Source organism: Quercus suber, unplaced genomic scaffold (genome assembly GCF_002906115.3).
Source record: "Quercus suber isolate HL8 unplaced genomic scaffold, Cork oak 2.0 scaffold_53, whole genome shotgun sequence".
NCBI classification, from domain to species: Eukaryota; Viridiplantae; Streptophyta; class Magnoliopsida; order Fagales; family Fagaceae; genus Quercus; species Quercus suber.
Window position 1 is genome coordinate 564,943 of NW_027069518.1, and position 21,905 is coordinate 586,847.

The window sequence follows — 21,905 nt, forward strand, 5'->3', positions numbered from 1 at the left end:
AATTATAGAGTTTAAATTCGGTCAGCCTTTCTTGTGCCTGTGTTAGCAGCTCGTTGAGTGTGGTTGCTGGTTTTCCGAGGCAAAGATTATTTCTTCGTTACTAGATTGCCCACGCCACCATGGAGAAGAGTGTTGGGTCCCTGTTATCTGCAAAAACACAACCAATTAGATCAATAAAAGAGGTCGCCTGCTTTAGGCAACTATGATTCCAGAGCTCCACTTTTGACCACAGATCGAGTAGTTTCGGACAGTGGTATATTGCATGGGTCACGTCCTCCTTCTGGTCTTTGCATTGTTCACAGAGGTCTTCATCAATGATTTTCCTCTTCATCAGGTTCGTCTTTGTAGGTAAAGAATTTTTTGCTGCTCGCCAAATAAAATTTTTTACCTTACTCGGAACCTGTAAACTCCATACTGCCTTCCAAAGAGGTTTCAAGTACTCAGGATCAAAATGGCCAGGTTAAGCAGATTGATACTCTTGTTGCAAGAAAGTGTATCCCGATTTGACCGTGTACTCCCCATTTGGGGTGAAAGGCCAAGTGAGTGTATCTGCCTGGTCCGTGTGGCTCAAGGGGATCTTTTTTATCATGTCTGCTTCAAAGCTTAACAGATTTTCATCTAACACATCTGCCTTCCATGATTTGTTATCAGCATCCATGAAAAAACAAACTTTAGCGCCTGCCAATGCTTCTGTACAAGGTGAAATAATTTTTGGGGAGTGTTTTGCAGGCAGCCACCGTGTACCCCAAATTGGAACTGAACGTCCATCACCAATCCTCCAAACCGCACCCTTTTGTATCACTTCCCTGCCCTTGATTATGCTCTTCCATGCATATGAGGCTGAACTCGGGCTCTTTGCTTCCATGATTGTGCAGTTGGGAAAATACCTGGCCTTGAAAACTCTATAAAACAGTGATGTTTTATCATGCAAGAGTCTCCAAGTTTGTTTTGCAAGTAAGGCATCGTTGAACCTTGAAAGATCTTTGAAACCCATCCCCCCTTGTGTCTTCGGTTTGCAAAGCTCCTCCCACTTTGTCCAATGGATCTTTCTGCCCTCTCCTCTTTGTCCCCAAAAGAATTTTTTAACCAAAGCCTCAATATCATGGCACAAACCACGTGGTAGCTTGAAACATGACATCGCATATGTGGGCAAAGCTTGAGCCACTGCCTTGATTAAAATCTCCCTTCCTGCTTGGGATAATAGTTTCCCTTCCCATCCCTGCAGCTTTTTCCACACCCTCTACTTTATATTGTCAAAACTCTCTTTTTTTCTTTGACCAATGAAAGATGGTACGCCTAAGTATTTTTCATATTGTTGCACCACCGGTACTCCAAGAGCATTTTTTATTGTGTTTTGCATGGCCAGAGTAGTTGATTTGCTAAAAAATAGAGTGGTTTTGTCTCTATTTATTTGCTGCCCAGATGCTCCTTCATACTTGGTTAAGACTTCCAATAGCTTTTGGCACTCACTTTCTTTTGCCCTGCAGAAAATAAGGCTATCTTCTGTAAAAAGAAGGTGGGTTAGTCTAGGACCATTCCTGCAAATAGAAACCCCCCTTATATCGCCCATTATTTTAGCTTTTTTTAACAAACCATGAAAGCCCTCTGTACATAATAAAAATAAATAAGGGGAGAGGGGGTCGCCTTGTCGAAGGCCTCTAGTTGGAGTAATATGCCCTTGGGGTTCCCCATTTATCAAAACCGAGTATGTGCCAGTAGAAATGCACATCATCATCAGTTTAACCCATGCCTCTGCAAAACCCATTTTCCGCATCAGTTTCTCCATGTATAGCCACTCCACCCTATCATAAGCCTTGCTCATGTCCAACTTCAATGCCATGTACCCTATGTTACCTGATGAGTGATTCCTCATATAATGTAAAGTCTCAAAAGCCACCATGATATTGTCAGAAATTAACCGATCCGCCATGAAAGCACTTTGATGATCGGAAATAAGCTGTGGCATAAGTTTTTTCAACCTGTTTGCCAACACCTTGGAAAAAACTCTAAAAAGAACATTACTGAGGCAGATAGGCCGATACTGTGAGACATATTTAGGATTTTTTACTTTAGGAATTAAAGTAATAAAAGAGTGACAGAGTGCATTAGGCAGAGTACCTGAATTTAAATACCACAAAATTGCTTCAGTAACATCGGGACCTACCAAAGACCAATAGCTCTGGTAAAAAAGTTGTGGCATGCCATCCGGTCCAGGTGATTTTAAGGGTGCCATCTGCTTTAAAGCCATTTCAACCTCCTCTGAAGTAAACTCTTTTAGCAACTCCCCATTCATGTCTTCTGTAACCTTTGTAGGTATTTGCTCCAAAATCCCCTCAAAATCCACGGGTTCACTAGAGGTAAAGAGTTTTTGATAAAACTGAACAACAATATCATTCACATGACTTGGGTGAGTGTACCAATGACTGGTTTCATCATATAACCCTTTGATGTAATTTCTTCTTCTTCTTTGCGTTGCTTTACTATGGAAGAAGCGGGTGTTTTTTATCTCCATCACGAAGCCATTGCACTTTGGATCTTTGTGCCCACATTTTTGCCTCACGGTCACGAAGTGTGAGTATTTGTTTTTCCAGGTATTTCATTCTTTTGTTGTTGCCTCCATTCATCGCAATCAATTCAGCTTTCGCCAACAATTTTCTTGTTTTTTCCAATTCTTTCCTCACATTTCTGAAATTATTTTTACTCCATTTGGTCAGCTCCTTCCCACACTCATCCACCTTTCGTATCACCTTGAAAGCCTCATTTTCCCCACTGTCCCGCTGCCACACAGCTTGTACTGTGTCCGTGCAGCCTTGTTCAGTCAGCCACATCTGTTCAAATCGAAACGGCCTCTGTTGTGAACAATCCATCCCATCCGGTACTATCAAAATAGGTCTATGATCAGATGCATCGGCCTCCAAATGATAAATTTTGGTGTCCGAAAATAAAGACAGCCAATCCGAAGTTGCCACAGCTCTATCAAGGCGCTCCCACACTGTATAACCCACAAAATGTTTGTGCCATGTGAATTCAGATCCCACAAAACCCAAATCAATAAAGCCGCATTCATCAATCACCTCTCTAAGTGCTTGCATCTGCCCATGTGGCCGAGTTCTACCACCCCTTTTCTCTGATTGTTTTGTTATCTCTGATTGTTTGTTAATTAGATAATACATAAACTTCCTACGATTTTTAAATTAAAACAAAGTTCCAGTAGCATTTTTCTAATGTGAAAATACAACTCTAAATATAAACATGTATATTATCACGTGAGCATGTATAAACAGGGATAGATTTTGTGTTTTAGGGAGAAACCACAAATATTTTTGTGTATTTTTCCTTCAATTTATTAAAAAAATAGTACATTAAAATATTAAATGTGTCTTAACTTGTCTTAGTCAGAACTCAGAAAATTAGTTAACAAGTCCATTTTATATTATCATTTAATGAAATAATGACACTACAAAAAAGGTATCTCTGGTGGAATCGTTTGGTGAGCAATAAGACAACGAAATAAGATAAATTTTCCTTTTTGGTTTTTACTAAGTTTAATAATATTGTAAATTTCGCTATCCGGCTGCAATGCTGTAATTTGTTGTCATTATTTCTTGTGATAATCCTTCATTGCTTTCTTGATACTAAAAACAAAATTAGATTACAAGTTACATCCTTTAAATTTTGAGTTATTTTGATTTTGTTCCCTTCTGTAAAGTTTGAATATTTTTCCCTACTTGCATTCATGTTCTTTAAAAACCGCATAATCTCCAAAACAGTAGCCATGAATGAAATAAGTAAAAAGGACAAAAAAAACTAAAAACAAAATTATATGGATTAATAAATTAATAAATAAAAAAATTGTTATTGTGGCTTAAATAGGGCTTAAAAACAACATAATTTTGTAAATTTTCGTCATTTTGAGTTTATGTGGTATTTAATGACCACCTTATCAATTGACATAGAAAATAAGGATGAAATTCAAAAGAATCAAAACACTATAATGTTAGGGATGAAAATCTAAAATTTTAAATTTAAGGAGGTGAAATGAAAATGAGATTGAACTTAGGGTATAACTAAAAATTTTAACTTAAAAATAATAAATTACTTTACTAAATTATACATGCATGCAATTGCAAAAGCCAAGGACAGAAAAGTTTGATCCAATGTACTATAGGACTTTCTGGATGGCCCTTGATTTGCTCTTGTCTAAATGGATTTTTCATTTTTCCATTTATTGTTATTCAATAATTGTGTAGTTTAATGTGAGACGCGAACTGATTTCATATATATACAAACAACAGCTTATTTTATATAATTGATAGCCATTTATAGTTTTTGTTTTGGTTTTTCTTTTCTTTTTTGTGCTGTTGAAAATACATTACTTTGAATAGACCCCACTTCTATAGACATGAAGAGAAATGCAAGCTAGGCAAGAATGCACATGCAATGTGAGCCCTACTTTGAGATTCCAAAATCCAAATATCTTCTACAGTAGCCAACATGGTATTAGTATTATGTAATATGTAATTGCCTAATAGCACCATTTAGATAGAACTATGAACAATTGTCTAATATTCATGTTCTCAAGACAACAAGTTTTAAAACTCCTAAAATTATGACCTATAATTCAAAAGACCATATGTTCTCACTCACTGATAGTCTGATACTTCAATCATTGATAGTCAGTAGTTTCAGTGCAACACTCTCAAATGAAGACTACGAAGTTCAAGTGTTCAAAACCCATGAAATCCAAATATGATCACTGGCCACCATAATTAGAGGGTCCCCTTATGGTTATAAAATAAAATAATTGATTTTTTTTCATTTTTGTTTTAGGAAAAACAATAAGTCTAGATGCCACTTTTTTTTTTTTTGGCACAATCTATTAAAAAATGACTTATCATAATTGGTACATAATAAAAAAAAATCATGAAAAATATAAAAATTTATCAAAAAAGTTAATTATTTTTTCTTTTCCCATAACAATATTTAAAAAATAATTCCTAAACCAATATTCTTAGAATATCCGTTAACTTTTTCCTAAAAATAATACTCATGAAATACAGTTGAGGTGTATTCTACCCTAATAAGTACAAGATCCACCCAAGAAAAGAATTACTAACTTTTTTTAACAACCTATTAAAGATGACTGATTATAATTAGTATGTACCCCTTGAATACAACTGAGTTGTACTCAATCCTAATACATACAAGACACCAAATATAAGAATGGACTTTCTTCAAAACCTATTAAAAATGACTTATTATAATTGGTACATAATAAAAATAGTACTCATGGAATATAGTTGTTATGTATTCTGTGCACCCTAATAAATATAAGCCACTACTTAATATAAGAATTAACTTCTTTTTTTCAAAACCTATTAAAGATGACTTATTATAATTAGTACATAATAAAAATAGTACTTCTATAACACAATTGAGGAGTATCTCACCCTAATAAACACAACCATTTAAAATAAGAATTAACTTTCTCAAACTATTAAAGAGAATTTACTTTTTATGTACATAATAAAAATAGTGTGTGTTCACCCCTAATAATAGTTTACTTTTTTTATATATATTTTTGTATTAAATAATTTGTATTTATTGTTGTGGAATATCATGTCACAATACTTCATGAAGCAAAGATATATGTGAAGGTAAGCAAAAGATAAATAAATTACTTGTCAAGAGGGACTGTGATGCAATGATTGAACCGTGGGGCAGTTGTGAAGGACCTTTTGTATTGGTCATTTGAATTAGATTAACAGAATAAGACCAATGGATAGCGATTCTCAAATGATTCCCATAGAATTGAGAAGGTTCCAAAAGTTCTCTGACTGGGATTTAAAGTTGTTTCCGTTGTGAAACTAATGGTCCGTATGGGCATGAACAAAAAGGAGAGGAAAAACAAAAACAAAAACAACAGCAATAACAAGATTAATTAGGAAAAAAAAGTAATAGTACGAGACAAAAGAAAACTAATATAAGGTATGGGTGATTGGGAGAACAGTAAGGACATCCAGTTGATGAGGTTGCACACGACTCTAAGATGATGAGGTTTTGATTATTGCATTCAATGAATAGGATTTGTCTTTTAGAGAAAAATGACATGTAACATTTAAGTACATATATATAGGGATAAAAACAATAGTTTTTATTTTATTTATGATGTTTACATATTTGTATTGTAGTCTAAACTATTGATTCATTCAGTTTTCACTATCCATAATGCATCTATGTGTTCAGAAAAAGGAAAACACTTATATAAAAAAGTAATGTCTTAGTCTTTTGATTAGACTATTCTATTCTTTATTCATAATACACCATGGAACTACTTGTAGATCATTCAAATAGTTTGATTGAGATTCAACTTATTGAAATGAGTAATTCTAGTGTCACATAAAAAATTACAACTTTTATCACAATTATCTTATCTGACAAACTTTGATTGACTATTTGTCACTTTCACATGGACCAATTACTTTTTATCCATTACTCGCAGTTTGTCATGTAAACAGTTGTGGTAGGAGTTGTGCATTTTTCTTTTTCTTTTTTTTTGGTATTGAAATATGTTGCAGAGTAACTTTTCTAAATCAGACTATTTCACTTTTTACCTGTGAACAACAACAGATAGACCAGAAATTAGGATTTAGGAATGAAAATTGGCAATGAGTTGTTCTGGGGCTGGATTAATTCAAGCCCAAATCCAATTAATTGGGTAAAGTTTGGGGGTGGGGAATAGAGAGCCCATTATGAGGGCCCAAGAAGCTTAGTGGGCTTGGATCTATTGTGTCCAATAATATTATGACAAGCAAGCAGCATCAGCTTCTTTATGCATTTTTTTTAGCCCAGCTCATCTCTGCGAAGTGTTGGACTTTACTTTTCATTTTCGTCATCTCCTTTCTTTTTCTTTTTTTTCTTTTTTTTTTCAATTAAATTCTTACAAGTTCTATACATTATTATATGACTAATATTACCAAAAATTTTATAAATTACAACATTTTATTTTTTACTATTAACAACTTACTAACTTTTAAAATCATTAAAAAAAAAAATTATGTTCATAATAGTAATAATAATGAAAATTTTATTATTATTATTATTATTACTACTATTATTATTATACACATATGACATCTTCCATCTTTAAAGTAATCTTGCATGTAATAGTAATGATTGATGCCTAATATATTTAATATTATTCTATAAAATTAGGTGACTTCGTAAAAAAATCTTAATGAAATTTTTAGGCTTTAGCAAACATCTAAACTTTTTTAATTGGATGGAAAGAGAAAGAAACCCAGGTTAAAAGACTTCCTAACAAGTAACACCTTTTTTTACGTTAATGTGGCATTGGGGCAAGTAAAGATAACATTAATTAAATAAACTTCTTCAAAATTCAACACAAGTTACATCCATGACTTTTGCTCCAAAAAAAAAAAAAAAAAAGTTACAACCATGACTTGAAGCAACCTCTTTCCCACAAGTAAAATTAATTGCAATAGTACTATACGGATTCTCTTCAAAAATCTACAATGTAATCACTATGTAGCAATTACGTTAGTTATTTTAAACGTGTAGTAATTCTCTATGTAGCAATGTAATCAACATATTTTACATGTATAAATGCATGAAAGAGGATTCTATGATTTTGTAAAACTTTTAATGCATTTTGCGTTATTTCAAAATTTCCAACTGTTTTTTTTTATGCATCAAAAGGAAAAACAGAGGACTAAAAGCTAAGGCCCTAACATATGATTTTTAGGGATTTGCAGTACTAGTGTGTTAACTAGTACTGCTAATTCTATCTCTTTTGGTTCATTTGGATGCTAATTTTGGCTTTAACTTTATTAATATGTGTATCTGGGACTCAAAAAAAGAATAAGTGTATTTGAAATAATTAGATGAAATGCATACAGCACAAGTCTTTTTTTTTTTAATAGAGCAAAATCCCCAAAGTTCAAATCATTTTGTGTGGTTAGATAATAACATTTGTTCTTCAAATTCCTTGTTTTTAAATTTTCAAATCTAAATACAAACCTTTGTAGATTTATGCTATTTTTCAAATGTTTTTTTTAAGTTAGGGACATTTCCCCTAAATATTATATAAATTTCTTATGGTTTATATCTTTCTAATGTGCGCATGCACTAAACTTTTATTTTATTATTATGATATTTGGAAGTTTGAAAGGGTTTTATTTAATTTCCTTATAAGTTGTAATTCAGAAGAAGCATCTTTCCTTTTGTATTTTTCTATGTTTCTTTATGCAAATTGGAGGTAATGGAAACCAAGAGGAACCAGCTCGCTAGATCCTAATATTAATAAAAAATGCAATATGCACGTTCTTTAATTTGTAATAGAAGCAGATTCTCAAAAAACAAAAATTGTAATAGAAGCAAATGCATATGAATATGTGATGGCCGCAAATAGGTATGTGCATTTTTTTTATACCTACTTATTATAAGAATATTATAAGAACCTTCGAAGAAAACCATTAGTCCGAGTAATGACCAAAGAAATACAAAGAACATGGCAACCCTCTATTTTATCTTCACCTATAATTCTGGACATTTGACTATTGCATCCTCTTAAGCTATCTCTATTACATTATTGTGATAAACATTACATGATTCCACTCACATGCATGTTTGTGATTTGATACTGCTAGACAGTACTGTTTTTTTTTTTTTAATAAGATAATTTTATTGAAAATGAAATGAGAACCTTAATTCCCCCATCAACCTCCCTAAAACATACAGAAAGGCCCAACTAGCAACTGCATGAGCTGCTTGCTTAGCATAGTAGCATACCTAAGAATATGAGAAAATTGCTAATCGTGAGTCTGTGACTTGATCCCAAAAAAAAAAAAAAAAATGATTATCCTCGCTAATAGATGCAATAGACCCATGGGTAAGAGAAGTCAGGCATAGATGATTGGACTAGATGACATTAAGGGCATCTTCTTCAAAAATAATATTAGTGACCCCAAAAACTTGCACTTTCAAATTAATTATTCTATCAATGTGTGATTTTCTTCACGCGTCAAAAAAGTTGGTTAGATATTAATTTTTAAATCTTCAATGAATGCGGCCTCTTTGAACACTTATTATTTTTTACTAGTATGTAGCCCCGTGTTACCGCACGCGAATGGATATATTATTAATCATGAGTTTATTCATGTTTAAAAGGCTCAATTAAGTCTAAATTTATATTATTAACCAGAAAATTTCATTAACAAAACTTAGCAATATATACATTTTACACAGAAAGATGAACCTTAGTGACAATATTTATCCAAAAGATCCATTCACGCTTTTGAATCTTCAATCTTTATTGGTGATTGAAATTTTCGTAGCTTAAAAAATTTTAAAAAAAAAATCCTTAGAGTTGTACTCATTTTGTAGTTTTATGATGAGTCATTTTGTAACATGATGGACATTTGTATGAAGAAAAAACCTCTGAAGTTCCATGGCTGATAAAAGAAATTCTCTCTAATCTTTTTTTATAGAGAGATGGGTTTGTGCGTGTTTTTATACATCCTTCATAGTTGTATTATCACGAAGCAGGTCCAATGAATTTAGATTGGTACTACCGATTCCCAAAGTATAAGTGTTTAATGTGTTATTAATTTCATTTCATTGGCTTCTGCACATGATAGCAAAATTAAAAATAATTAGATTGTACACGTGTATAGTAAAATTAGACTCTAATTTCATATTCAAATTAGACAATTGGAATGATAATATATGATAGTAACAACAATAGGAAAATTCAAATAAAATTTCGGATTAAATTGTAATAATCTGAATAAAAAATTACAGTAGAAAGACAAGGAAGTAACTTAACACCAACATTTAAAAATCAAATTGGACACATAGTACAAAATTAAACTGTAATTAGAAATTAATTTGATTCGATTTGAATTCTAAAATTGAACTTCAACTTAATATAATATATATGATTATATTTTTGTCACTTTCAACAAATTAACAAAATCTTAATCTAGACACACTAAATCTATTAAAAAATAAGAACTGATCATTGAGCTTGGAATCTTCTTGAAGACACCAATGAAGCGCTAATGTATGAGAGTGTGAAGCAAGGAAGAGTGAGATTGAACATTGTGTTTGAACTCGGCCTTGCTCTAAGAAATCCGTAAGGAGGAAGAGAGGGCAGTGTATGGATCTAGTTGGTAGAGGTTGAGAGAGGAGGAGACATGGGATGACGATATGGAATTAGAAAGAGATAATGTTTTACTTTTATAGTCTTTCTCGTTGGACTCTTTGGTTCTGGTTGTGGTATTAGAAGAGCTCCAGACTCTATTGAGATCACCCATAAAAGTGTGCAAGTGAAATGTTCTTGCTTAGGCCAATGAGTATTATTATTGTGGTTTTCTTAGCTTCCGTGTTAAATGTTAATGCATCATTTATTTGGGTACAAAAATTAGAAAATTTAGATAAGATACATGTCACAAAATTGGATTCTAATTTATAATCTCCATAAAAGTGTGCAGGTAAGATGTTCTTATTTAGGCCAATGAACATTATCATTGTGGTTTTCTTGGCTTCCGTGTTAAATGTTAATGCATCATTTATTTGGGCACAAAAATTTAAAAATTTAGATAAGATACATGACACAAAATTGAAGTCAAATTTATAATTTAATTAAATTTTTTTTTTTGAGTTTTGGTTAGGACAAGTGGCACAAAATTGAGAATCCAATTGAAATGTAATTGGATTTTCTCTCTGCTTCACCTATTATTATATATATAGATTGGGAAGTAATCATAGAAGCTTATGTTGTTCACTAGAACTCCAAGTTCTCTAAAAATGCTCTACGAATTGAACCATCATGTAATGAGCTAAAGATGATTTCTCTAAACCAATTTGAAAGAAATTTTTTTCTAATAAACTATATACTAAACACACACTTGATTAAATAAGTCAAATAAATTAGAAAATAAACTTAACCGACACCACCATATAGGCCATTATGATCCAATTTTCTCTTTTGAGAAATGGATCAATTTCTATTTTTTAGTATGGATTATATTACTACCAGTACTCTCTACCCTTAGGGCCTTCGTGGTTCCTACTCTAGTCTCCAGTAGATTATTCAAATCTATGCATGTATTTCTCAATTGAGCATTCATATTATTCTTAAATTTTCTTGTAAGACAAGAAAAAAAATATTTTCCTTTGTTGAATTATTCCTAATTTTATCTTTGAATTTCTTTATTTTGCATTTAAATACTTTTAAACGGAGATCTTCTTGACTCATGGGTTTGAACGTCTCCTATGAAAATTTTGAATTTCTTTATTAATAGTTCAACAATTATTCAATATCTCTAATTATTTGTAAGTTGTGATTAATTATTTATAATAATCACCTGAACAAAACAATGGCTTTCAAATTTGATTGCGGTCTAAATTTTCTATCATATGAATAATTTGATATAAAAGAACCCAAAAATTAAGTATTGTTATTGGTGCTGGTAGTCAATTCTAGAAAGTAATTAAATCAACGTGACTTATATATATATATATATATATATACTGTAATATTTCAAGCTAACTACATGATTTCAATTTCATGCATGCATGGGAAAATAAACAAAAACAACAACAAAAAAACTTGTAAACATGAAAAAGTGAAAAATGAACCAATTGAAGAATGAAAAGAGTATTTATGGACAATTAAGCAGAAACTCCATCAATGTTTTGAGCCTTTTCCTTCCTCTCAAATGGCCATGGTCTGAAGCCTTTGCGTAGTACCTTCTCAATTTCCTCAAGTGGCACACCTTTGGTTTCAGGAACCAAAAAGTAGATTGCTATTAATCCAAGAAAAGAAAACCCAGCAAACAAAAGAAATGTGCCCCATGAACCCAAAGCCTCTGTGAGGGACAAGAAGTTCATGCTGACTATCAAGTTGGCTGTCCAATTTGACATAGCTGCGACCCCTCCACCAAAACCTCTATACTTCAGTGCGTATATCTCTGCATTCACTATCCAAGGGCCTGTCCCCATGCCTAGGGAGTAAACTATGATGTAAAACCCTAGTAGTAAAACTGCAAAGAGCCCTAATTTGCTAGGGCAACCCTCATCATACCACACTCGATGTTGTTGAGTAGACATGTTTCCTATTGCCTTTTCATTTGCCAAGCAAGACCCAGGTTGGAACTGCTTACAAAAAAAAAAAAAAAAGTCAATACACGAAGCTCATGAAGTATACAAGATAATAGGGTATGAGTGAGTCATGCCAAAACAACTAATTTGTAGCTAAATGGTACAAAAACCTTATTCAAAACTTTTTTTTTATGGTAGAATTTTTACTCTAGCAGCCTAATTTAAGTGTATATGTGTGTGAAACTCTTTCCTGGAGACTTTAACATCAGCTCTTATCCCCCACACCCCACAAGCACTTATACTTGTGGAGTGACCATCGCACTAAGGATGTGCAGTAGTACCTAATTCAAAACTTTATTTATAATTTTATATTGATATAGTATCAATTATATTTGTTGCCACGTCAATTTGAAAGTCTTTTATAATGAAATTAGTAGTAAGTTAAGCACTTTTTAAAGAGTATTATAGATTAAGTGAAGAAGTAATACTATGATAGTTATAATATTTATTATATAGGTTTACAAACTAATGTATCAACTTTTAAAAATAAAAGAAAAATAATGATACTACGTATATTTGACTACATAATGTTCACAAACTAATGTAGGAATCAAACTGATTAGTAGATTTTAACATCAAAAATGAATGTTTGAATTGACCATGAGATAAAAGAATGATCATCCTGGTAGTAAACTAATGTTTCAACTTTTAAACATAAAAGAATGATTGTTAACATGCTCCAATCACATTTGTTGTTGCGTCAATTTGTAAGTTTTTTGTAACAAATTAGTAGTATCTTTAACATTTTTCTAAGTCAAGGCAGGAAATCATACCTTGTCACCTTCACTTGCACAGAAGCGCATTTTTGTTTCAAACAGGTCATGCAATTCCATCTGGAAGTGTCAGGGGCTGAAATGTAAGCTGTGCAAATACTGTTGTTGCCAAAATGGCTAGCGTCATAGTTGTTTATCCCTGGTGCATGTTGAGAAGATTGATAAAACACAGTAGATAGCATAACAAGGCCAATGATAATTAAACTGTGGAGGTGAAAGACTCACCTAGCCAAATTTTACCTTTCTTGGGTTAAACCTTAATCTTTAATCTCCAACGAGAGGGAGAGACTAGAGAGATTATTTTTTGATTATGAGAGAGAGTATTAAATCGGAAGACAATTTAGTCATTTTCTTTGAGCTAGACACTAGCTAAAAGTAGCGCCGAAAGTCACATACATAACTTCTCCATCAAAGTTAACCTCTAAAATAGACGGCAAGAGGTACATTATAACAAAAATCTCAAATTAGAGAGTTACTAGTGCAATTTCAAAATTTGGGAAGACATTATAATTTGGGTGAAAATTCAATGTAAAAGTATAATTTTCCCTTAGTTATATTAGCCTCTTTCCCTATGAATAGTTGAGACTTTTTTTCTTTTTTAGAGTTTTACAACCTACAATGTCTACTCCTAATAACAGTTATTTATTATCAAACTAAGACATCAATCGGTTTTTGATATATCTCTTATTCAACCATCAGAGACTTTACTAATTAAAACTTACAAGAATATTCCGTTGCAAAAATTCTGAAGATCCAACTGATTTTTTGGCCCAAAACTTAGTTAAATGGGTTGCATTTTGTGAAGACTATGGGCCTGCTTCCATCTTTTCTAATCCTGTCTTGTATATAAATTCATGTTATTCAGCCCATAAATTTTTGGACTTTTACTTATGCACGAAGATCCAAAACATTTTTTGGCCCACAACTTAGTTAAATGGGCTACATTCTGTAGTTATGGGACTGCTTCCAACTTTTCCATTCCTATCTAGTATATAAATTCATGTTATTCAGCAACAACAACCAAAAAAAAAAACTCAATTTGAAATTTTCATCATCCTTAAGATGGTGAAGGGGAAGAGGTTTGATAGACTTCTAAATAAACATGCATTTCATTATTTAAGTGTTACGAGGATGAAAGGTGCTTTGCTTAGGTATTTTTTATACTTGGGATAGTTTTGTATTCCGAAACTTTTTTTTTTTTTGAGAATCCCTCCAAAGATTTTATAACTTAGAAAAGTGGCTTATCAGCCAAAACAAGAGTACTGATGTCTAGAGGAACAGACTCTGTCCAAACAGAGAAAGAAGAATAAAACTTAGCTCTCTTTGCCAAGGCATCAGCAACATAATTACCTTGCCTATAAGTATAAGAGAAACTAAAACTCCTAAGAAAGCTTACATAAGACATAGTATCTCTAACTAAGTGACTAAAAGCATAATGAAATGGAATGAGTGTTCCGAACTTGTTAGTGGATGAGTAATTAATACCCATCTAAAATGGAAATTTGATACCACAATAACTTAAAACTGTGAGAATTTATATATTTCTAGGAAGTGTAGCACGTAAAATACATTCAATTTATTCTTTTCATTGATTGATAACTTGTAACTCCATACTATATAATTGTTCAACTTAATCATCATTTGATTTCTCCTTCTGTGCTGAACTTGAAAAGTACCATATAATGGCAAATTAAAACCCCTTGATTAACAAGTGGTTATTACAATGAAATTTGTTATAGTAAAGGGCAATAGACATGTTGATTGTCCCATGCTTTTTAATGTAAGCAACATATTGATAAATAAATCATATATAGGTGCATCCACTGCCTTTTGAATCCACATTTACAATCCCAATTTCACTGTTGTATGGAAAGTATTATTGATTGAACTCAACATGATTGGATTTGTTGAGGGAAAAAATCAAAATTAAAATAGAATATTTGTGCTTTGCTCTGAATCAGAATGGCAAATGCTTGCTATTTTACTCATGGTTATTGAAAACAATCAGATAAAAAAGTTAGTTGGCACTAGAATTGCAAAGCTGAACTCTAGAACAGGTCAATGATATGGCCAACTAAGAGACTAAAAGAAATTATTATGACCTAGAATAAGGAAGGGGTTTGCCACTAAGGAAGTGACTGATCAAAGAAAGTGCTCTCAGTGGCTGGTAGCTTGGCACTTGATGCCCTGCCCCTCTTACAGTTGCAAATGTTAGGTCTCCCTTATACTTTTGTGTATACCCACCAACCTATAACACCAACAACAAAAAATTATTTAAAAAATGTACATGTATGGTAATTCTTTTAGAAGTAAAAAAGACGTATGAAAATACCCGAGATAAAAATGATAGGCAAAACAAGAAGTCTTGAGTCACAACGTAATTAGAAAGTACTCTAGGAAAAATAAAGTTACCTCTCTGTCGATGAACCATGGATACCATGCAGTCTCTATGGGAAGCCTCATTTTGTTTATAGAGTACTTTGTTGAAGTAACAGGAACCCTTCCATCAATATCACCGCTACATTTCACCAAACAAAGACTCATTTCAAATTTGAAAAAAAAAAATTTAACTATCATATATTGATAGGATAATGATGTGAAGTTATAATCCACAATTCTTCTTTTGACCTTCAGGTGAAGTAAGCTAAATCATAAATAACCTCTTTTTCTATTAGGGTGGGGTAAGCACTACTGAAGAATGCCAGTTAGAATTAAGGTTAAGAATTCAAATCAAAAGTCCTTTAGTATTTTATTACACCAATCAAGGTGATGCTTATCTAGTAATTAAATGGATTCAATAGGATTTGATTGCTTCTAGTATTATGTGGTACATAACCTTTTTTATTTCCTTTAAATTCTAAGTAGTGGGAGTTATCAAGTAGGTAGGGAACTTTGTTATCCAAACAACCATGAACCATGTAATTATCCATAAACAAATTAACAATATGATAATAATTTAAGGGTTCAATTAATGGGTGCCCTTAGTGTGTTTGTCAATGAATCATTTTAGGAAAGTTTTTATACTACTTTTATAGAAAATATGAAAAACTATAAAATAAAATAAAAAAATCAGTTACTTTTTTCTTTACTTATAAAAAGTTTTAAAAAAAATTTCCTAAACCAATGTCTGATGGCCGAGTTAAATTTTTTTTCATTCCCTTAAGTCATTAACCATGCCAAAGATGATACTCTTACCTGAAAACCCACACTCTAATGCCATTGGCCATGAATTCTCTCAAAAGGGGAATGATGGTTGATGGGCTATCTATCCATTTTTCAATGATATCACTGCATGGTTCCCAGTCATGTGTGAGTTTAGTAACATTAGCATGCATGGCTTCTTGAACTTCAGGCCGATTCAGATAAGCATACACGTAGTAATCACTACATGGATCTATATCCAATATCTGCACACAAAAAAACAATAGAACAATTTATTTCAAATTATTAAGAGCAAATTAACATTCATATAATTTCATTATATAAATGAGCCCCTCTTTTTAAAAATTTAACTTCCAACTTCTAAGATTCATGCAACATGAACAGTGGTTGAAGAAAATTATTTTCCTAAACTACTTATTAAGCTAAAAGCATAGTGTGTGTTAAAAATTGAAGTTCTAATGGATCTTGGAAATTATGCGCTTTCTAAGGGAAATAAAAATTACAAATCTTACAAGAACGTATTAAAGATATTATGGTCTAAGAGATCCAAATTTATTACCGACCCATATACTTGTACTACAATCTACAGCTAAGATTAGAGTTAGCTCGCTTATTCTGGAGCGGAGTATATGGACTTATAGTAAGTTTGGTCCTCTTAAACACAATAGTACAATACATTACAGTCCTCAACAATCAACAGAAACTTTCATTATCCAAAAAAAAAAAAAAAAAAAACTTACAGAGGCTTTCTTGGGAAGAACAGTGAGATTGGAATTGTGGCACAAGGGAGCATAAATGTTGTAGACATCAATAGGGCCAGTAGATACTGAGACTGACTTATAGCCTTCATTGCACTGACTAGAAGGTTTGGTTGCATTGGGTGAGAAATCACAATACTTTTGTATTTTGTTGTTTGCTTCGTCGGAAATGATAACATGGGTGGCAAGGTAATCATACATTCCCTTTTCGTCAGTGTCATCATTAATCACTGCATTTCCAATCTGCATATATAATGAACAAGAAATCAATGAGATGCATGAACATTGAAATAACACAATCTATTGTGAACTATAGAATATAAAGGGAACGAGAGCAAGACTGAGATGCTATTTTTGTTTTTACTTTTTTTTTAATCTTTAATCTATATGCATGACTAACTCAACCTCTCCATTTCATGGTATTTATTTATAACTTTACTAACTTATTAAGATTTTTTTTTATTAAAAAACAAAAAACGATAAAAGAATACTTAAACATTTTTGTAACAAAATGTATAATTGTAGAAATTTTGTGCCTACTTGTATAACAATAGCTCAAAGGGGATTACTTTTATTTTGTTTTTTTTTTTTTTTCCTTCCCTTCTTACTTTAGTTAATATTTTGAACCTAATTTGCACCACAGCCCTTCCCAGGAAAACATGATCATCATCATGAATTAATAGTTCTAATTCTACTATTTAAAATATTGTTTCCTACAGCTTACTTTGTTTTTTTTTTTTTTTTTTTTTTTTTTTTTTTTTTTTTTTTTTTGTGAGAGTCTACAGCTTACTTTATTGATAAAATTGTACTTAGAAAAAAAAAATTTGTGATAACCAAACAAGCATTTAATCGTGATAAACAGCTAACAAATTTAACAGTACCCAAAGTGGGTAATGGGCCGAATGTGGCCCAGATGGTCCATAGAGTGGTCCAATTCATATAATAAATTAACCTAATTTGCGACCCAATAATGATGGCCGAAATCATGACAAACTATAGTGCTAACACGAAAGTTGGGAAACAATCAATTATTCTGGGCCACTGGACCAGTCCATACACCAATCAAACTTTTGTGAGCCATATATGATTACTTAGAAAAAAGTATGTTATTTTTATATAGATTATTGTTTTAAGTCATGTTTTTCTTTTCCCATTGTAGCACAAAAAATGAAATTGTGCTTTGCATGTTTTTCACTGTTGACCTTTCTTTCCTTGGTGATCATGGATTTCTTTGTTCATTCAAAGTGGAAGTTCATTGAGTTGGACCCACTGTTATCACCATTTTTCTTCACCATCATGAAAATTATAGGAGAAAAAAACAAAAGGCAAAGAAACATGGTGTAACTTCTAAGATTCAATCATCCTCATTATAAAGCACAAGCATATATTTTTGGGGGAGAGAGAGAGAGAGACTTACAATGATTCCTTTGAGGTTGATAAGGGTCTTGTTAGCCTTTTTATTATGTTGAAGAATGGTATGAGCAAGTTGAGGAACATAATGCCCAGCATAACTTTCTCCAGAAATATAAAAATCTCTACTCTTGTATTCTGGAAATCTTTCTAGCCAGTTAATCACAAACCAATAACTGTCTAAAGCTGTTCTACTATCTCCACTCGTATTATAATCCGATGTTCTATTGGAGTATGAAAATCCTACCCCAGCAGGAGACTCAAGAAATAAAACATTTGCAGCTGAAAATAAAATTTCAAAAAAAAATTGAGCTTTCAGATTTGGCCAAAGAATGAAAATTAAAATTCGAACTTCTTGCTAGGGCATAATAATAGTAATATAGTTGAATAAGAAATTTGACATTCAATTTCTATCTACACCAAAAATTGAATGGTGTATTGATTTAATGATAAAAGAACAAAAATCAAAGAAACGGACGTCATAGGTTGACATTCTATTAAAAAATAATAATAATAATAATAATAATAATATTGTTATAAGATAACTATACCTTTATTCCATGCAAATTCATTTGTAAAAAGTGTTTTGCCATCACTGAGTACACGAAATGGTCCGAGCTCTTGCATTGCTCCATAAGCAAGAGAAGAACAACCTGGGCCTGTGGAGAAATTAAACAAGGTTTAATCACCATGTTAAAACAAAGAATTAACTTCTTCTTTTTATTTTTGAACCAAAACTTAGAAATAACAAGGTTTCACATACTATAGAGTATAGATTTAGATAAAATTTCTTTTTTTAGAAAGTAGATGCAGATAACATGTAGATAACATGTTATTAATTTGATATAATTATATCTTGTCAAATATATATTAATATATTTATCAATCTCAAAGTTTGACTACAAAAACTTGGAATTATTGTTGTCGTGGTCAAATATAATAAACTTATAGCATTTTATTTTTACATGTCTATTTAAATTCATTAAATATATTCAAAACACTAATAAATTAATAATCCCAATGACAAATCCTCTTTTTATATGATAATAGCTTGCTTTAGGAGCAATTGACAATAGTTGAAAGTAAAAGTTTATTGGGTAGCCATACTTTTTTAAATGAGGAAGAGCAAATGGGCAATAGCCGCAATAACCTTGTCAAAAAAATAAATTATATCTGAATTTAAAGAGGTGATGATACTATAACTTAAAATGCATGGTAAGCTTGACTATTCTAGTGTAAAAGAATGATAAATTCATTTATTAAATCATACATCCATATGTAGTTTTTAATATTTTCTTTATTTTAAATTACAATTTGCAAGATGGATATACAACACTCTCGCCGAGAAATCCTCCAGAAGAGTGAGTTTTGGGATTTGATTTGCAGAGCTTCCACAAAAGGCAGTGGCACAGATGCCACCTGAGCAATATATATATATATATATATAAGATTCTAAAAAAATGTATTATTATTTTTAAATAAATTATATATATATATAATTTATTTAAAAATAATAATACATTTTTTTAGAATCTTATATATATATATATATATATTGCTCAGGTGGCATCTGTGCCACTGCCTTTTGTGGAAGCTCTGCAAATCAAATCCCAAAACTCACTCTTCTGGAGGATTTCTCGGCGAGAGTGTTGTATATCCATCTTGCAAATTGTAATTTAAAATAAAGAAAATATTAAAAACTACATATGGATGTATGATTTAATAAATGAATTTATCATTCTTTTACACTAGAATAGTCAAGCTTACCATGCATTTTAAGTTATAGTATCATCACCTCTTTAAATTCAGATATAATTTATTTTTTTGACAAGGTTATTGCGGCTATTGCCCATTTGCTCTTCCTCATTTAAAAAAGTATGGCTACCCAATAAACTTTTACTTTCAACTATTGTCAATTGCTCCTAAAGCAAGCTATTATCATATAAAAAGAGGATTTGTCATTGGGATTATTAATTTATTAGTGTTTTGAATATATTTAATGAATTTAAATAGACATGTAAAAATAAAATGCTATAAGTTTATTATATTTGACCACGACAACAATAATTCCAAGTTTTTGTAGTCAAACTTTGAGATTGATAAATATATTAATATATATTTGACAAGATATAATTATATCAAATTAATAACATGTTATCTACATGTTATCTGCATCTACTTTCTAAAAAAAGAAATTTTATCTAAATCTATACTCTATAGTATGTGAAACCTTGTTATTTCTAAGTTTTGGTTCAAAAATAAAAAGAAGAAGTTAATTCTTTGTTTTAACATGGTGATTAAACCTTGTTTAATTTCTCCACAGGCCCAGGTTGTTCTTCTCTTGCTTATGGAGCAATGCAAGAGCTCGGACCATTTCGTGTACTCAGTGATGGCAAAACACTTTTTACAAATGAATTTGCATGGAATAAAGGTATAGTTATCTTATAACAATATTATTATTATTATTATTATTATTATTTTTTAATAGAATGTCAACCTATGACGTCCGTTTCTTTGATTTTTGTTCTTTTATCATTAAATCAATACACCATTCAATTTTTGGTGTAGATAGAAATTGAATGTCAAATTTCTTATTCAACTATATTACTATTATTATGCCCTAGCAAGAAGTTCGAATTTTAATTTTCATTCTTTGGCCAAATCTGAAAGCTCAATTTTTTTTTGAAATTTTATTTTCAGCTGCAAATGTTTTATTTCTTGAGTCTCCTGCTGGGGTAGGATTTTCATACTCCAATAGAACATCGGATTATAATACGAGTGGAGATAGTAGAACAGCTTTAGACAGTTATTGGTTTGTGATTAACTGGCTAGAAAGATTTCCAGAATACAAGAGTAGAGATTTTTATATTTCTGGAGAAAGTTATGCTGGGCATTATGTTCCTCAACTTGCTCATACCATTCTTCAACATAATAAAAAGGCTAACAAGACCCTTATCAACCTCAAAGGAATCATTGTAAGTCTCTCTCTCTCTCTCCCCCAAAAATATATGCTTGTGCTTTATAATGAGGATGATTGAATCTTAGAAGTTACACCATGTTTCTTTGCCTTTTGTTTTTTTCTCCTATAATTTTCATGATGGTGAAGAAAAATGGTGATAACAGTGGGTCCAACTCAATGAACTTCCACTTTGAATGAACAAAGAAATCCATGATCACCAAGGAAAGAAAGGTCAACAGTGAAAAACATGCAAAGCACAATTTCATTTTTTGTGCTACAATGGGAAAAGAAAAACATGACTTAAAACAATAATCTATATAAAAATAACATACTTTTTTCTAAGTAATCATATATGGCTCACAAAAGTTTGATTGGTGTATGGACTGGTCCAGTGGCCCAGAATAATTGATTGTTTCCCAACTTTCGTGTTAGCACTATAGTTTGTCATGATTTCGGCCATCATTATTGGGTCGCAAATTAGGTTAATTTATTATATGAATTGGACCACTCTATGGACCATCTGGGCCACATTCGGCCCATTACCCACTTTGGGTACTGTTAAATTTGTTAGCTGTTTATCACGATTAAATGCTTGTTTGGTTATCACAAATTTTTTTTTTCTAAGTACAATTTTATCAATAAAGTAAGCTGTAGACT

At 31.6% G+C, this 21,905-nt stretch overlaps 3 protein-coding genes and 1 long non-coding RNA gene across 4 annotated transcripts; 1 reads left to right on the forward strand and 3 right to left on the reverse strand.

Moving 5' to 3' along the window:
* Nucleotides 1-460: 460 nt before the first annotated feature.
* On the reverse strand, nt 461-3,092 carry LOC112004916 (uncharacterized). Its single transcript, XM_024037158.2, has 4 exons — nt 2,482-3,092; nt 2,133-2,351; nt 1,703-1,979; nt 461-1,219 (listed from the first exon to the last, which is right to left on the reverse strand). The coding sequence occupies exons 1-4, from the start codon at nt 3,090-3,092 to the stop codon at nt 461-463; spliced, it is 1,866 nt and encodes a 621-aa protein (XP_023892926.2).
* An 8,506-nt stretch (nt 3,093-11,598) lies between these two features.
* LOC136066958 (inositol transporter 4-like) lies at nt 11,599-14,729 on the reverse strand. The gene is made up of 2 exons (XM_065772050.1): nt 12,960-14,729; nt 11,599-12,180 (listed from the first exon to the last, which is right to left on the reverse strand). Exons 1-2 carry the CDS (start codon nt 13,017-13,019, stop codon nt 11,698-11,700), a joined length of 543 nt encoding a protein of 180 aa, XP_065628122.1. The 5' UTR covers nt 13,020-14,729; the 3' UTR covers nt 11,599-11,697.
* Nucleotides 14,730-14,919: 190 nt separating this feature from the next.
* On the reverse strand, nt 14,920-18,969 carry LOC112004921 (serine carboxypeptidase-like 40). The gene is made up of 6 exons (XM_065772049.1): nt 18,841-18,969; nt 18,297-18,571; nt 16,862-17,122; nt 16,155-16,366; nt 15,372-15,477; nt 14,920-15,207 (listed from the first exon to the last, which is right to left on the reverse strand). Exons 1-6 carry the CDS (start codon nt 18,914-18,916, stop codon nt 15,055-15,057), a joined length of 1,083 nt encoding a protein of 360 aa, XP_065628121.1. The 5' UTR covers nt 18,917-18,969; the 3' UTR covers nt 14,920-15,054.
* A 1,379-nt stretch (nt 18,970-20,348) lies between these two features.
* On the forward strand, nt 20,349-21,085 carry LOC136066959 (uncharacterized). The gene is made up of 2 exons (XR_010628482.1): nt 20,349-20,720; nt 20,990-21,085. It is a non-coding gene; the product is annotated as an uncharacterized LOC136066959 (long non-coding RNA).
* Nucleotides 21,086-21,905: the final 820 nt, after the last annotated feature.